Source organism: Dendrobates tinctorius, unplaced genomic scaffold, assembly GCF_039654945.1.
Source record: "Dendrobates tinctorius isolate UK_male_01 unplaced genomic scaffold, ASM3965494v1 ptg000156l, whole genome shotgun sequence".
NCBI classification, from domain to species: Eukaryota; Metazoa; Chordata; class Amphibia; order Anura; family Dendrobatidae; genus Dendrobates; species Dendrobates tinctorius.
Genome location: NW_027361823.1, coordinates 23,920,111 through 23,934,505, shown reverse-complemented (window position 1 = coordinate 23,934,505; position 14,395 = coordinate 23,920,111). Strand labels below are relative to the sequence as shown.

Below are 14,395 nucleotides of genomic sequence, written 5' to 3'. Positions count from 1 at the left end.
TCCCCGTTTGCCGGATTTAGAAGTTCAGAAAGATGACTTCCAAAGCGAGCAAATAAAGGATCCTACCCTTTCTCAGGCTAGGACAAATGTAAAAGTGATAAATGGGGTACCCGTAGAACCTGGCTCTAGGCTGGCATATCCTTACATGGTTCTGGAGAATGATTTACTCTATCAGATAGAGAAAAAGGGGGAAGATACGGTGCAACTATTAGTCGTGCCAAAACCCTACCGGCGGCAGGTGCTGGACCTGGCCCACGGACATGTGATGGGAGGTCACCTGGGAGTCCAGAAAACCACCGAAAGGATATTACACTGTTTTGTTTGGCCAGGCATGCATCAGGATATCCGTGTATATTGTGAGTCTTGTCCTGACTGCCAAGCCTCTGCACCTAAGCCCCGGTTCTGTAGCCCTTTGGTACCCCTACCTATTATTGAAGTCCCGTTTGAGAGGATTGGGATGGATTTAGTTGGGCCCCTTCCACGGTCTGCACGTGGACACCAACATATCCTGGTCATCTTGGATTATGCCACTCGTTACCCGGAGGCCATCCCTTTGCGTAACACGGCCACCAAGACGATTACCAAGGAACTGGTGCATGTGTTTAGTCGGGTCGGTATACCAAAACAGATACTCACCGACCAGGGGACCCCCTTTATGTCCAGGGTAATGAAGGAGCTCTGCCGATTGTTACAAATCGAACCGTTACGCACATCCGTGTATCACCCTCAAACAGACGGGTTGGTCGAACGGTTCAATAAAACTCTGAAGCAGATGCTGAGAAAGGTGATAGACAAGGATGGGAAGAACTGGGACTATTTACTTCCGTATTTGCTTTTTGCCATCAGGGAAGTACCCCAGTCTTCCACGGGATTCTCGCCTTTCGAGTTATTGTACGCCCGACGTCCTCGCGGACTGTTAGACGTTGCAAAAGAAACCTGGGAGGGTCAGGTCACTCCGTTTAAAACAGTGATAGATCACGTCACACAAATGCAGGACCGTATTGCGGCTGTTATGCTTATCGTCAAAGAACACATGATACAGGCTCAAGGAGCCCAAAAAAGAATCTATGATAGGGGCGTCAAGATCCGTACATTTGCACCCGGAGATAGGGTACTGATCCTGGTCCCCACAGTGGACAGTAAGTTCCTGGCAAAGTGGCAGGGCCCCTTTGAGATCAAGGAAAGAGTTGGTGAAGTAAACTACAAAGTATACCAGGCAGGTAAATGGAAACCTGAACAGATTTATCATGTAAATCTGATAAAGCCCTGGAAGGATCGGTCTGCCTTGTCAGCGGAGCTGGCCCGTCCTGTCTGCTCGCATACCGTACCGGAGGTACGGGTTGCAGAGACTCTCTCGGAGCAGCAAAAGACTGAGGTCAGGCAGTTTCTACTTCACAACCAAAAGTTTTTCTCAGAAAAACCCGGGCAGACTACGCTAATAAAACATGACATCGTAACGGAACCTGGTGCCACAGTTCACGTAAAGCCCTACCGAATCCCGGAAGCGCGCCGTGAAGCCGTTTCCCGAGAAGTGAAGGCAATGTTAGAGTTAGGTGTCATTGAGGAATCGCACAGTGCTTGGTCCAGCCCGATTGTGCTAATTCCTAAACCGGACGGCACCATCCGGTTCTGCAATGACTTCAGGAAACTGAATGCGGTCTCAAAATTTGATGCCTACCCCATGCCCTGGGTCGACGAGTTAATAGATCGGTTAGGAAAAGCCCGGTATATTACGACCCTAGACCTAACAAAGGGGTATTGGCAGATCCCTCTGGTGGAGGCTGCCAGAGAAAAGACAGCATTTGCTACCCCAGAAGGTGTATTTCAGTATGTGTATATGCCGTTTGGACTGCACGGAGCACCGGTGACCTTCCAGAGACTGATGGATCGAGTCCTGAGGCCGCATAGGCAGTACGCTTTGGCCTATTTGGATGACATTGTCATTTACAGCTTGGACTGGGAGACTCATCTCCAGAAAGTACAAGCTGTGATTGACTACCTGTGGGAGGCAGGTCTAACCGCGAACCCCAAGAAATGTCACATCAGGCTAGAAGAAGCCCGGTATTTGGGGTATGTAATTGGGAGGGGTGTTGTTAAACCCCAGGTTGATAAGATTCAGGCGGTTCAGGACTGGCCACAACCTGTCAACAAGAAGCAGGTGCAAGCCTTCCTGGGGATCACCGGTTATTATCGCAGGTTCATACCCAATTTTGCAGCCATCGCTACCCCCCTGACGGATCTTACGAAAGGGAAAGACTCCGTCATGATTAAATGGAGTTTAGCGGCTGAAGAAGCCTTCCATGGCCTAAAACGGGCACTTTGCTCTTAGCCCGTACTGGTGACTCCGGACTTCCGCAGTGAGTTTGTGGTACAAACAGATGCCTCTGATACCGGTATCGGGGCCGTACTCTCACAAGTGAGGGACGGAGTGGAACACCCAGTCCTCTATCTCAGCAGGAAGCTGAATAAACACGAGCAAAGGTATGCAGTCGTAGAAAAAGAGTGCCTCGCCATTAAGTGGGCTCTAGAGGCCCTCAAATATTACCTGGTGGGCCGAAAGTTCAGGCTGATCACTGACCATGCTCCTCTCAAGTGGATGCAGCCGGGTGACCCGGTGGTTCCTTGCCCTGCAGGCCTACACTTTTACGGTGGAGCACCGCCCAGGGGTACAGATGGGAAATGCAGATGCCCTGTCCCGAGTGCACTGTTTGGCGGGTGTCATTGCTCGACCGGAGTGGTCTGAGCAGAAGGGGGGGATATGTGAGAATCATGTGGGAATAGTGGATGAGGGCAGGTATATCTCGCCCAGATTCCTTTCCTATGTGGCCTAGTCTGGTCAGTATCGCACCTGCTTGCTAATGAATAATGGGAGGTGGATATAAAAGGATGCCAGGTGGTTGTGTGAGTGTCTCAGCCTGGGAACACAGAGAGCCTGTCTGTGTGAGAGACACACGTGAGTGGAAGCAGTGCCCACTGCAACTGTGTTTTGGCTGGACGGGAGAAGCCCGCCAGTTGGTAGTTAGGTTGTCCATTGTTTAGTTAGTGCCGGACAGGCAAGGATTTGTTTTATGTTTTATTTCCTTTTGCATTGCTTTCACCGTTAATAAACCTGACCCAGGGTCAGTTACACCCGAATCCCAGCTCTGCGCCTGAGTTTTATGCCGAGTGCACGTGACCTTTGACCCCAGCAGAGGCGATCCTGGAGTGTTTTATCACAGCTGCTATCAAAGCAACCTGGGCTTCCATAACACCTCAGCAGTGCCACAGGCTGATCACCTCCATTCCACTCCGCATTGATGCAGTAACTGATGCAAAAGGAGCCCTGACCAGGTATTGCGTGCATTTACATACATTTCAGTAGGCCAACATTTTGGATTTTAAAATAAATTTTCAAGCTGATGTTATAAAGTATTCTAATTTACTGAGATAATGTCTTTCGGGATTTCATTGGCTGTAAGCCATAATCATCAACATTAAGGCTGTGTTCACACACAGCGTTTTTTTAGCAGTTTTGCCAATTAAACTGCTATAAAACTGCTAAAAATAAGCTTCCCATTAGTTTCTATGCATTTTGCACTTTTTGTGCATATTGATGCGTTTTTCACCGCGAAAAAAACTGTAGGGATGTGACTCGCTTAGGTGCAGCGGGAGACAAATATGAGACAGGTTCCTCCAAAGTTCATGTGGTTTATTCACGTCATAAATGCACAAGGCAGCATAACACCAAAAAGGAACCTTTAGATCAGGCAAAAGAACACAAATGTCCGTGGTTGTAGACTCAGAACAGGAGTCTCAGCACACATGGGAGGCTTAGTCCTACCTACACACAGCTCCCTGGTTCAGGAGCAGGCCACATTATAAGGCTGTAGCCACACCCACGATCCCAGCAGCTGACTGGTCACCTGACTGTGACCTCACCACAGATCCTTCAAACAACAACAATAACCATATCTGGTATGCTTTACTTATGCCATACATTATAGAGACAAGCCATTTATGAGGCACATATCTCCCATCGATTACACGACCCTTAGCCCTGCCACATACCTCCCCCCTCTGCCTAAAGCCGTAGGGCTTGGCACTTTTACCTACCAGGCAAGGGATTCTGGAGAGGACATCGGCATTCCCATGTAGCTTCCCGGCCCTATGCTCTACATGGAAGCTGAAGTCTTGTAGGACTAAGAACCAGCGGGTGACCCTAGCATTCTTGCCCTTTGTTTCCCTCATCCACCTGAGTGGGGCATGGTCGGATATTAACCTAAACTTCCGTCCCACCAGGTAGTACCGTAATGTGTCCACTGCCCATTTTATGGCCAAACACTCCTTCTCTACAACTGAGTAATTTCTCTCACAAGAAGTCAACTTCATACTCAAGTAGAGAACAGGATGCTCCTCCCCACGTATCTCTTGGGAAAGGACTGCTCCTACCCCGACATCTGAGGCATCTGTCTGGAGGACAAATTCACGCTTAAAGTCTGGGGCCACCAAAACGGGTTGCTTACAAAGAGCTCCCTTCATTTCCTGGAAGGCTGACTCTGCTTCTTCGGACCAGCTGACCATCACTGACTTTGTCCCCTTTAGCAGATCAGTTAGAGGTGCAGTCATTGTGGCGAAGTTTGGGATGAACCTCCTGTAATATCCCACAATCCCCAGGAAGGCTTTAACTTGCTTCTTTGACAGAGGTCTCGGCCATGTTTGAATTGCCTCCACTTTATTGATTTGGGGTTTGATCTCGCCACGCCCCACTACATATCCGAGGCACTTGGCTTCTTCTCTCCCCAAGGCACACTTCTTCGGGTTTATTGTAAACCCCGCCTCTCTTAGAGCGTCAAACACTGCTTGGACCTTTTCCAGGTGAGTCTCCCAGTCCGGGGTAAAGATGACGATATCATCCAGATATGCGGCAGCATATAGCTTATGAGGCGCAAGGATTCTATCCATCGCCCTCTGGAAGGTTGCCGGAGCTCCCTGTAGGCCAAACGGCATCCGGACATACTGGAAGCACCCGTCTGGTGTGGAGAATGCGGTCTTCTCCTTGGCTTCCTGTGCCACGGGAATCTGCCAATATCCCTTTGTCAGATCCAAAGTGGTTATGTACCTGGCCGGTCCAAGTCTCTCGATGAGCTCATCAACGCGTGGCATGGGATAAGCGTCGAACTTGGAGACCTCATTCAGCTTCCGGTAATCGTTGCAGAACCTCCATTCACCATCAGGTTTTGGGACCAGGACAATCGGGCTCGACCAGCCGCTCTTGGATTCCTCAATGACCCCAAGCTGCATCATATGCTGCACCTCTGTGGAGATTACCTCTCGCCGGGCCTCAGGAATACGATACGGTTTCATGTTCACCCGCACATGTGCCTCGGTCAGAACTTCGTGCTCCACTACCTTCGTGCACCCCGGCACCTCTGAGAACAGGTCCCTGTTTTTCTGGAGTAACTCCCGGCACTGCTGTTTCTGGGCCTTCGATAGCGTCTCTGCTATGGTAACCGCTCCAACCTCCCCTTCTAGGTTGCCCAGCAAGCATGGAGTTACTGCTGGCTCTCTATCATGCCACGGCTTGATGAGGTTGACATGGTAAACCTGGTATGGCTTCCGTCTTCCGGGTTGGTGAATCTTGTAGTTTACGTCTCCCAGCTTCTCCACCACCTCATATGGCCCTTGCCATTTGGCCAAGAACTTACTCTCCACCGTCGGGATTAGCACGAGAACGCGGTCTCCCGGATTGAACTGCCTCACTCTGGCTGACCGGTTGTAGACCCTGGCCTGAGCCTCTTGTGCCTGGCGGAGATGTTCTTTAACAATGGGCATCACCTTCGCAACCCTCTGCTGCATCAGTGCCACATGCTCAATGACGCTTCTGTGGGCCGGGACTTCGACTTCCCAGGTTTCCTTGGCTATATCTAGGAGACCTCGTGGATGCCGGCCGTACAGAAGCTCGAAGGGCGAGAACCCCGTGGAGGCCTCGGATAGAAAACAGTAAATACGGTAAGAGACAATCCCAGTCTCTACCATCTTCCTCTATGACTTTTCTCAGCATGCTCTTCAGTGTCTTGTTAAACCTCTCAACAAGGCCATCTGACTGCGGATGTACACTGAAGTCCTTAACCGGGAAATTTGCAAGACTCTGCACAATTCTCTCATCACCTTGCTCATAAAAGGTGTCCCCTGGTCGGTCAGGATTTCCTTCGGCAAACCTGTCCGGGAAAACACATGGACCAGCTCGCGGGCTATACTCTTCGCGGAGGAGTTTCTCAGGGGAATGGCCTCAGGATAGCGTGTGGCATAGTCCAGGATGACTAATATATACTGATGGCCCCGAGCTGATTTAACTAAGGGACCGACCAAGTCCATGGCAATTCTCTCAAATGGCACCTCAATAATGGGCAGTGGTACAAGAGGGTTCCGAAAATGAGATGTGGGGGTAGTTAACTGACATGTCGGGCAGGATCTGCAATAGTTTGCTATTTCCCGGTGACACCCAGGCCAATAGAACCTCTGTACAATCCGTTCCTGCGTTTTTTCCACCCCCAGGTGTCCCCCCAAGATGTGTGAATGGGCCATGTCCAACACTTTCCGTCTATAGGGGCCTGGTACTATTAACTGCTCCACCCCTTCCTCCCTTATTTTCGTGACCCGGTACAACAATTCCCCACTCAACATAAAATAGGGAAGCCTTGTGTCTGCTCCCGGCTCTTGTGCAACCCCATTAATGACGGTGACATTGTTAAAGGCTTCCCTTAGCGTGGGGTCCCTATGTTGGGCAGTCCCAAAATTCTCCCCGGCCACCCCTAACTCCGGGATGTCAGGTACAGGGGACCTTTCCTCTTCATCCCCAACAAGGACACATAAAGGAAACCCATCTGCCTCAGGTGGTGGCGATACCTCAGTGGAGTGGATTGGTTCCCTGCTCTTGCTAGCACACTCAGAACCCATCCCCCACAGATCCCAAAACAGACAGAAATCCCGGCCAATAATTATAGGGTGCAACAAGTCTTGAACAACGCCAACTTCATGCGACTCGGTGCCATGCGCCGTTTCAATATTCACCCTAGCCATAGGGTAGTTCTTTGCATCGCCATGTATGCACCGAACACCAATCTTTTTACCCGGGAGTTTGTGGAGAGGAAAACTGGCCCTCACAAGGGTCACCAAGCTCCCGGAGTCCAGAAGCGCCATTACTGCTCGACCGTTCACCTTCACGGGACACGCTTGTGGCCCCTTGTTAGGTAGCGAGTTCACACTGCAAGCTGGATATGCGTAGTATGAACTACAGCGTCCCATGCTGCAGTCCATCTGCTCGGTGGTCTGGGGACAACGGGCAGCTATATGTCCTGTCCTGTGACACTTCCAGCAAATAACATCACCCGAAGGGACCTTGGGCACCGCCTCCCCCGCCCCTTTTGACCTTGGACGCCCCACCCCTTTTTGGGACTCCGCCCCCTGCTGGGACCCCCAATACGGAATGGGCTGCTTCCCCAAGGAACCTTCCATCCCCTGGTATCTCTCGACCAGCCCAACCAGTTCATCAGCATTTTGGGGATCACCCTGGGCAACCCAAGTCTGTAGAGGTCTCGGCAGGGAATGCACAAACCGATCCATCACAACTCGCTCTACCATCTGTGCAGGGGAAGCCGACTCTGGCTGCAGCCATTTCTGGACCAGGTGCAACAGGTCAAACATTTGGGAGCGCGGGGGTTTGTCCCAGTGATAGGCCCAGCGATGAACTCGCTGTGCCCTGGTAGTCATTGTTACCCCCAAGCGTGCAAGAATTTCCGCTTTTAATTTGGGATACTCTCTAGCATCTTGTACGGTCAGGTCAAAGTACGCTTCTGGGGCTCCCCCGTTAGGTATGGGGCCAGTACCTCCGCCCACCGCTCCGGCTGAAGTTTTTCCCTCTCAGCCACCCTCTCAAACACCGTCAGGAAGGCCTCCACATCATCCTCAGGGGTCATTTTTTGTAATGCGCGTCTTACCGCCTTCCCGACGTCGGTGGCATCAGCCCAACCTGGGGTTGGGGCGCTCGTCCTGCCCTCCTGGATGGAGGTTGCCAGAAGCTGCATCTGCTGCCGTTGTTCCTGCTGGCTCTGCTGGAACTGCTGCCGCTGCTCCTGTTGGCTTTGCTGGATCTGCTGTAACAACAGCTTGTTGGTTTCCTGCTGCAGTGCCTGGGACTGGACCAGGTGTTTCAGCAGGTCCTCCATTATTCCAGGCAGTGAATGTTGCCCCGCTGCAAACTTCACCCAGGACATGCAGCAACTGTCTCAAGTCTCTGCTGGGACCGCTGCCCGCACATATACCACCAATTGTAGGGATGTGACTCGCTTAGGTGCAGCAGGAGACAAATATGAGACAGGTTCCTCCAAAGTTCATGTGGTTTATTCACGTCATAAACGCACAAGGCAGCATAACACCAAAAAAGAACCTTTAGCTCAGGCAAAAGAACACAAATGTCCGTGGTTGTAGACTCAGAACAGGAGTCTCAGCACACTTGGGAGGCTTAGTCCTCCCTACACACAGCTCCCTGGTTCAGGAGCAGGCCACATTATAAGGCTGTAGCCACACCCACGATCCCAGCAGCTGACTGGTCACATGACTGTGACCTCACCACAGGTCCTTCAAACAACAACAATAACCATATCTGGTACGCTTTACTTCTGCCTTACATTATGGAGATAAGCCATTTATGAGGCACATATCTCCCATCGATTACATGACCCTTAGCCCTGCCACAAAACGCATCGTGGTAAAAAACGCAGCCTACTCATTAATTTCGCAGATTTTTCTGCGTTTTTGGTTAGTTCTATGTATGCGTCTTGAAAACGCGCCGGAAAAAAACGCATCAAAACCGCGTGGAAAAAACGCAGAAAAAAACGCGCGGTTTCTGGGAAGGGAGTCAGGTTTTTGAGCAGAAATTTTCTGCTACGTGTGCACATAGCCTAATAGAAATAAACACTTGATATAGATCACTCTGTTTGTATTGTGTTTGTGTTTAACTTTTCGTATTGAAGAACTGAAATAAATTATTTTTTTGATGATATTTTTATTTTGTGAGAAGCACCTGTGTGTACAAATAGTCATATCATATCATATGGTGTCCAAATAACAGTGCCATAAGTAGGCCAATAACTTTCCTACAGTGCACATATAACCATACCATAAGTACCTCTCTCTGCCATAAGTCCCCGCTCTATTTTAAGGGGTAATTTTAGAGACCTGTTCTTGTGATTGGTGAGGGGCCCAGTGGTCAGACAGACCCCCCGCAATCAGCAAAGTTGAAAATAACCTTTTAAATCAGATAAAGGGGTTGTGCCACCGTTATATTTATTTATGATTAAAATTGTATTTTTGACCTTTTTTAAATTTACTCCTATTAAAAAGATCTAAAGATTGGGTTCTAAAGGTATCCATGATTCATAGTTAGTTATTAATGCTGCCTGCCTAGTGGTTCTTGTGTCTGCAACTTTTTCTAAGTGGCCGAGCATGCACACTAAATCTATATCCTTCTATCACTATCTACGCTAAGCTGTAGAAGTGTAATCTTCCTTCCCTCCCAGGGTATTATTTAAAAAGCAGGTGAGGGTGGAGGAATCGAATTTTAATACTTTATGCAGCTACCGTGACAGAAGACAGAAGGCCGATAAGGCACAGTAAATCAGTCAAGATAGTTAGGCACACGGCAGGCAGTAACATTAGATTCTTCCATCTCGGATGGCTCTGTAAATGTGCTCTGGCCAGGCAGAGGATTGTGCTTTCACAGCAGAGGGCAAATTGTGACAATAAAATTTATTTATTTTACTCATTTACGCCATTACTTCCACAGTGCTTTACACTAGGTGGCGCTATAGAGTTCAAGTCCTCTTTTTCTCTAAAGAGGCAATTTGCATACAGCGCTTTACAGACATTATTATAAAAATGTACTGTGCATACTTGGCCACCTGATGAAAATTGCAAATACAGACGTACTAGGCAGATGGCATTAGTAACTATTCATTTTTTTTTAAAAGGCATACATTTAAAAAGTGTAAAAAAAAAAAAAAAATACAATATTTTTCATTAATAAATATAAATATTTATTATATATATTTTTTAAATTAAAATATTGATCAGTTTTTGCAAAGTTATGAGCTCGATTGCCTTATCTATCTTCCTTTTCTCCCAAACTCCATGCTGAAAGGATTGTTTGAGCTGCCTAGTTCATGCACTTAGTAACTGTTTTGAACTGCAGGTCTAACAAATATCTGTCCTTCAGTGTGGGCATCTCTGCTCCCTTCCACCATTCTCCTGCACCATTTACTAACAGTCTTCTACAGTGCCTTGCGAAAGTATTCGACCCCCTGGAACTTTTCAATCTTTTCCCACATATCATGCTTTAAAAAAAAAAATACCAAATGTAAATTTTTGGTGAAGAATCAACAACAAGTAGGACACAATTGTGAAGTTGAACAAAATGTATTGGTTATTTTAAATTTTTGTGGAAATTAAAATACTGAAAAGTGTGGCGTGCAATATTATTCGGCCCCTTTATTTTCAGTGCAGCAAACTCACTCCAGAAGTTCATTGTGGATCTCTCAATGATCCAATGTTGTCCTAAATGACTAATGATGATAAATATAATCCACCTGTGTTTATCCAAGTCTCTGTATAAATGCTCCTGCTCTGTCATAGTCCCAGGGTTCTGTTTGAAGCACAGAGAGCATCATGAAGACCATGGAACACAACAGGCAGGTCCGTGATACTGTTGTGGGGAAGTTTAAAGCCACAAAAATGATTTCCAAAACTTTAAACATCCCAAGGAGCACTGTGCAAGCGATCATTTTGAAATGTAAGGAGTATCATACCACTGCAAATCTACCAAGACCCGGCCGTCCCTCTAAACTTTCATCTCAAACAAGGAGAAGACTGATCAGAGATGCAGCCAAGAGGCCCCTGATCACTCTGGATGAACTGCAGAGATCTACAGCTGAGGTGGGACAGTCTGTCCATAGGACAACAATCAGTCGTACACTGCACAAATCTGGCCTTTATGGAAGAGTGGCAAGAAGAAAGCCATTTCTCAAAGATATCCATAAAAAGTGTCATTTAAAGTTTGCAACAAGCCACCTGGGAGACACACCAAACATGTGGAAGAAGGTGCTCTGGTCAGATGAAACCAAAATCGAACTTTTTGGCAACAATGCCAAACGATATGTTTGGCGTAAAGGCAACACAGCTCATCACCCTGAACACACCATCCCCACTGTCAAACATGGTGGTGGCAGCATCATGGTTTGGGCCGGCTTTTCTTCAGCAGGGATAGGGAAGATGTTTCAAATTGATGGGAAGATGGATGGAGCCAAATACAGGACCATTCTTGAAGAAAACCTGTTGGAGTCTGCAAAAGACCTAAAACTGGGACGGAGATTTGCCTTCCAACAAGACAAAGATCTCAAGCAAAAAGCAAAATCTACAATGGAATGGTTCACAAATAAATGTATCCAGGTGTTAGAATGGCCAAGTCAAAGTCCAGACCTGAATCCAATCGAGAATCTGTGGAAAAAGCTGAAAACTGCTGTTCACAAACGATCTCCATCAAACTCCCTGAGCTCGAGCTGTTTGCCAAGGAAGAATAGGCAAGAATTTCAGTCTCTTGATGTACAAAACTGATAGAGACATACCCCAAGTGACTTGCATCTGTAATCGCAGCAAATGGTGGCGCAACAAAGTTTTAAGTTAAAGGGGCCAAATAATATTGCACGCCCCACTTTTCAGTTTTTGAATTTCCACAAAAATTTAAAATAACCAATAATTTTCATTCAACTTCACAATTGTGTCCCACTTGTTGTTGATTCTTCACCAAAAAGTTACATTTGGTATCTTTATGTTTGAAGCATGATATGTGGGAAAAGGTTGAAAAGTTCCAGGGGGCCAAATACTTTCGCAAGGCACTGTATATGAGTATTGGGAAAGGAACCAGAGATGCTCACATAGAAGTATAAATATTTGCTAGACCTGCAGCTCAAAACAGCTAATCTGAATGAATGAACTAGGCAGCTGAAACAGCCACTTCTGCATGGACTTTGGAAGAAAGATAAGATAAAGTAAGATAAGTTTAGTTATCATTTTATATATATATATATTCCTGGTATGGTAAGGTACTAGTGTTGAACATACGTGCTAGAATAACTTGTTATTGGAGCATGCTTGTGTGCTAACCGAATGTCTTCGGCATGCTCGAAAAATAATTTCGAGTCCCTGCATCTGCATGTCTTGTGTCTGACAGATGCAACACATTCAGGGATTGCCTAACAAACAGGAAATCCCCGCATGTACTGAAGCTGTGAAACAGCCATGAGAAATGCAGCCGTGGGGACTCGAACATAATTTTCGAGCCTGCCGAAAACATTCGATTATCACACGAGCATGCTCCGATGCCACCTTATTCGAGCACGTTCGCTCATTTCCTATCGATACTCTATATTATTATGTGACCTAATGACCGCAAATCAACCACAAAAACATAAAGTTGGACACAGACATTAGATTTTTGTTGCTTTTCACGTGGATGTGCTGCTCCTGTAATGTCTACGAGGCGGAGCGGTCAGTCCTCAGATTTTATTACAGAGTCGGGAACCTGTCCGTCTCTTTCCCTTTAGAATAGAGGAAATGGTTGCTCCCCTACCCTCCAAAATAACATATACTAAACAGAACGCACTTTGATGAAGTATCAGGTGTAATAGTTTGCAGCCAACAGCTACACATGTCTACGGTCACAAATTTTTACAGCCCATCTTGTCTGTTGTTGCGGTATACTGGAGAAAATTAGTGCCGGCCAATAAGCAAATATTTCTGTGTGCAAAAGAAATGAATTTTCTGTGTGTCTCATTGCTGCATATCTATCTGCCATTTACTTATGTTTACTTGAATTACACAGTACGTAAAGCCAATGTACCTGAGATTCTCAGTGATGCAGAGTATCTATCAGAAGGGGATGAAGGTACAATGCTTTATTCATCCGCCGCGGATTCAACTAACATTTATCAGTAATTTGAGGCTCTCACAACAATGAGATTCAGGGTTAACCACAGGGTTTAGGTTCAGCCTGTAACAGTCATTAATTAATAGTCGAGCGTTCCCATATAAAATGGAAAGAATTATTGGGGTCTTCTAGCAAACCGAGTGCCACGAACTATGGTAACTTATCATTAGACCCAAGAAATACGTAGCATAGCAATTTTGACATTACAAACACTAGAAATTATTTAAACTAAGACTAAATTTAAGCATTTATATTATGCCCACAATACGTAAACCTCCCACAGTTCTGCTTCAGCAGATATTACAATACAGACTGCAAAGAGTTCTGAGGCCTGATGGTGTACTTACTTTGAAAACCTTTGTCAGAATGGCTGTATAATGCCTTATTAAAGTTTAAAAGCAATCTCCGCCCACCTATCCTAATTGACAGCTTTGCAGTGTCCCTCCTCCCTGCTGAGATCTCACACTGCTCAGTGCAAGCAGTAAATGTCAATCAGGCCGGATTGGTGGACAGAGATTGAATACGCTTGGACTCATGAGCTCTCTCACTCTTTAGCTGGAATCTATAATGGGATTATTCAGCCATTCAGCAAAGTATATACACCAGCCTCTTCAGGTTTAAGATGTATTTAATAAAAAATGTAAAACATTGTGACAGATTAAATTTAAATAACTGTAGAACCTGATGTTAATCTAGCTTTGGTTCTGTAGAACCATGCTGGGGGAGACCTGGAGGTAGCCTAAGACTTGCAAACCTGACATGGACGCTAAAATGTGGCTTCTTTATGGGTGTCTTAAAACAGGAGAAACAATTTCTGTGATTTCCAGACCAGCTGCGGGTCTCATTACCCAAACTCAACAGCCTCATAGGCATATAGTCCAGAAATAACAGTTTGTACCTGGACCATGCAATATAGACATGTAAACAGAGAAAACCCACTGGAATTTATGTGGCTAATTGTTACATTGGAGAACTTGGCACTCCAAAATAAAGTTTTATTATGGAATAGCAATTTTCTGTATATGCATAGGATTAAAGTTTTGGCCGCCACTTGGGCCAACTTCTGAAACGGATTGCAAAGAGCAAGCAGACAACAGAAAAGACAGCACTAGGAGATTAAAGTATGGTGCTGTGATGAGGATTGCTTTTTGCTATCTGTTTCTGAAGAAGGCCCAAGTAGTGGCCGAAACGTTAATCATATGCATAGAAGATTGCTATTCCGTAATAAACCTTTGAATTCACGTTGGAGTTTCACGTTTCTTTTGCTTTTATACTTGGAAAGGGATCCTACTTGAGCTCTCATCTACCATTAAGGAGCGTCACGTATCTTCTACAACTGGCTTACGATATAAATTACATATAATTTAGGATAAGGCA

General features: G+C 46.5%; 1 protein-coding gene across 17 annotated transcripts in view; it reads left to right on the top strand.

Moving 5' to 3' along the window:
* Positions 1 to 14,395, top strand: part of ANK3 (ankyrin 3) — an 891,037-nt gene that overhangs the window by 708,327 nt on the left and 168,315 nt on the right. For 8 of the 17 annotated variants that reach the window (XM_073548271.1, XM_073548272.1, XM_073548270.1 and 5 more), the window contains one exon: positions 12,914 to 12,976. The exons of the other annotated variants lie outside the window; for them this stretch is intronic. In XM_073548271.1, the coding sequence (XP_073404372.1) occupies positions 12,914 to 12,976 (63 nt within the window). The remainder of the gene's footprint in view (positions 1 to 12,913; positions 12,977 to 14,395) is intronic. 17 annotated transcript variants of the gene reach the window in all.